General features: G+C 57.6%; 1 protein-coding gene across 1 annotated transcript; it reads right to left on the reverse strand.

The window, feature by feature from the left end:
* Positions 1-351: 351 nt before the first annotated feature.
* GAS1 (growth arrest specific 1) lies at positions 352-2,932 on the reverse strand. Its single transcript, XM_035565296.2, has one exon. It carries the CDS (start codon positions 2,930-2,932, stop codon positions 1,919-1,921), a length of 1,014 nt encoding a protein of 337 aa, XP_035421189.1. The 3' UTR covers positions 352-1,918.
* Positions 2,933-3,226: the final 294 nt, after the last annotated feature.

A 3,226-nucleotide genomic window follows, 5' to 3' on the forward strand; every position in this document is an offset into this window, starting at 1 on the left:
CCCCCCCCCAGTTTGTTTACTTTCACGTTCCTCGCTGTGGCAGAAGGCAGGCTGAGCGGCAAACCTTCATGCATTTGGTTGCAGCTCCCCGGATGCATGCACCACCACCTGCCCTGGTGCCTGGCTGTCTCTGCGTTGTGCATGCCCCACTGTCCGCTGGTCTGTGTGGCTAGGAGCATCCTGGAGCGTCTGCAAGAACAACAGGCCTCCACTTCGTGGAGAAAGCGTGGTGCACGGGGAACTAATCCTATGTGCAGGCAGGAGCAGCGTCCTTGAATTGCTTCACTCTCTTCCAGTACCGGCACGTTGCCATGCCAACGCATTATAAAATCAACCACTCTTTTAAAGTAGTATTTTCAAAGCTGTATTTACTTCTCGCATGTAATTATTCATTAACGTGAGAATAGCAGTAATTTACATCTATGTAACGTATTACAGGCAGACAGAGATTCTTGTTCGTTTGATTGTTTTTGGTTTGTTATTCTGTGGCTTGCTCCCGCCCCCCCTCCAACCTCGGGCGCCGAGAGTTCAAGTGTCCCTGGAAAACAATTTCACCACATCCATTATTTAAAGCTCTTTCTTTACTAATTTACAAATTTAGAAAATACAAAAAGCCGTACATAATTAAAACATAGGCCTTTTTTATGCCTTCTATAAAAAATACAAAGTTTTAAGGCAGCTTGGAAATGCGTTTATACAATTCTACAGTGTTCATAAAGTCTCTCCAAATAAGAAAGTTAACTTCAAATCTATAAAATACACTGTACATTTGATGTTCTGCAGAATACTTCAGTGAATCTTTGTTGCTGGTATCCCTTTAAACATAAAAAGAAATCTGTACCTTTCCAGAAAATAATAGCAAATGTAATTACCTGGCAAATAGGATGTGGATTTAAAACTTTTTATTTTTTTTTTTAAATAAATTATCCCCATGGCATACAATTTATAAAATTGTATATACAAAGAAGAGCGACTGGTAACAAATCCCAGTTTTAAATACATTTTTTTTTTATATAAGATTTACCAGAGGTCAGCACCCTGATATGACAAGAGGCAATATAACTTTTCAGGATATTTGTACATACATGTTCTTGAGTTTAAAAGTGTCTTTCAAAGATGGCAGTGCAGAGCTCTTTTAAAACAAAAGTTGCATTGTTCAGTATAGCCAACAACTCTGAGAAAAAAAAAAATTCATTTTTGTATAGCGCTAGGTTAAAGAGGAAGAGACGGTTGCTGGCAAGCTTTTGTTATAAGGAAGACGTGTGTGCAAGAGGGAGTGCTGTAAACCACCAGACTTACTCGGACTGTTATCTCCTTACACTTAATTAGCGGCAGATGCAGCGTAACCCTCTCTCGGGCATCCCTGCACCGCGAGCAGCGATACTCGGTGAATGCTAATCAAGTTGTTTAACCAGCACGGCAACGGCTTTGGCAGCGAGTGTGGGTAGCTCACCTCTTTCTAACCTTCATGTCAAAATGCCTTTTTTTATAAAAAAAAAAAAAAAAAAAAAAAAAAAAAGTCACCACGACGACCAGCACGCCCCCACTTCTGCTCAAGGCCCGCAGTCCTTCCCCCCGCCGCCGGGCCGTGCCGGGCCGGATTGCACAGTGCACAGCCGGGTGGGAAGGGACGAGAAATAGGGAGGGGAAGGGAGGGGAAGGGAAGGGAAGGGAAGGCCAGGGAGGGGAAGGGAAGGGAAGGGAAGGGAAGGGAAGGGAAGGGAAGGGAAGGGAAGGGAAGGGAAGGGAAGGGAAGGGAAGGGAAGGGAAGGGAAGGGAAGGGAAGGGAAGGGAAGGGAAGGGAAGGGAAGGGAAGGGAAGGGAAGGGAAGGGAAGGGAAGGGAAGGGAAGGGAAGGGAAGGGAAGGGAAGGGAAGGGAAGGGAAGGGGGCACGGCTCGGCTCGGCGTGCGCTCCCGGCTAGAGCCCGGCCAGCAGCCGCAGCAAGATGGAGGCCAGCAGGGCCCAGGCGGCGGCGGCCCGCCCGGCGCTGTCCGCCTGCATGGGGAAGCCGGGCTCGGCGCCCGCATTGTCCTCCGCCTCGTCCCTCCCCTTCTGGCTCGGCTCCTCCTCGTAGTCCTCGTCGTAGTACTCCTCCAGGCCGCCGTCCGAGCCGCCGCTGCTGCCGGCGCCGTTGCTGCCCGTGTCGGCGCCGAAGCAGAGGCGGGCCATGTTCTCCTTGACCGACTCGCAGATGGGCCGCTCCAGCCCGTCGCAGACGCAGTCGTTGAGCAGCACGGCCTTGGGCACGGCCAGCATGTCCTCGATGACGGCGCGGCACTCGGCCGTGCAGCGCAGCCCGTTGAACAGCTTCCCGCAGTAGGTCATGTAGCGGTTCAGCGCCTGGCTGCACCGGCTGTCCCAGTCGCAGCGCCGCCGCGCCTCCGTGCAGCCCATCACGCCGCCGCCGCCGGGGCCGGGCCCGGGGCCTCCCCCGGGGCCGCCTCCGCCGCCCCCCGCGCCGCCGACCCCGCTGCTGGTGCGGGGCAGGCAGGGCTCGATGGCTCGCTTGGTGGCGCGGCAGTTCTCGTCCTGCGCGCAGTCGCAGTCCTCCAGCGCCGGGCCGCGCCGGGTGTGGTTGAGCTGGATGAGGGCCGCGATGCAGTGGCTGGGGCACCGCCGCCGGGAGGCGGGCGAGCCCGCGGCGCCCGCCGGGCCGTCCCCGCCGCCGCCGCCGCCACCGCCAGCCGGCGGCTGCTGCAGGAGCACCGGGGCGCACGCCTCGGCGTACTGGTTGTAGGCGTAGCTGCACTCGGGCTCCCCCTGACACTGCAGCACCGCCTGCCAGCAGATCAGCCGCCGGCCCTGCACCAGCGAGCCCCGCGGCGGACACACGGCGCCCAGCGCCGCCGCCACGCACAGCCAGGCGGCCGGCCGCGGCCAGAGCAGCCCTCCGCCGCCGGCTCCGTGCCGAGCGGGCGAGCGGGCCACCATCGCGGGCGGCGGCCGCGGGGTCGCGGGGGAGAGGCGCTGGTAGGCGACGGGGAGGAGGAGGAGGAGGAGGAGGAGGAGGAGGAGGAGGAGGAGGTGGTGGTGATGGTGGTGGTGGTGGAGGAGGGGAAGGAGCGGGAGGAGGAGGAGGAGGAGGAGAAGGAGCTGCCGCCGGTGGGAAAGTTTGCGAAACTCCTGCCGACCGTGCGCATGAGGTCTCCTCCTCGCATCAATCCATCCGCGCGGGCTGCGGGCCCCTGCAGCCCCCGGAGCTGGAAGCGGCCCCGGGGCCGGCCC

This window comes from Cygnus atratus, chromosome Z, assembly GCF_013377495.2.
Source record: "Cygnus atratus isolate AKBS03 ecotype Queensland, Australia chromosome Z, CAtr_DNAZoo_HiC_assembly, whole genome shotgun sequence".
Classification (NCBI taxonomy): domain Eukaryota; kingdom Metazoa; phylum Chordata; class Aves; order Anseriformes; family Anatidae; genus Cygnus; species Cygnus atratus.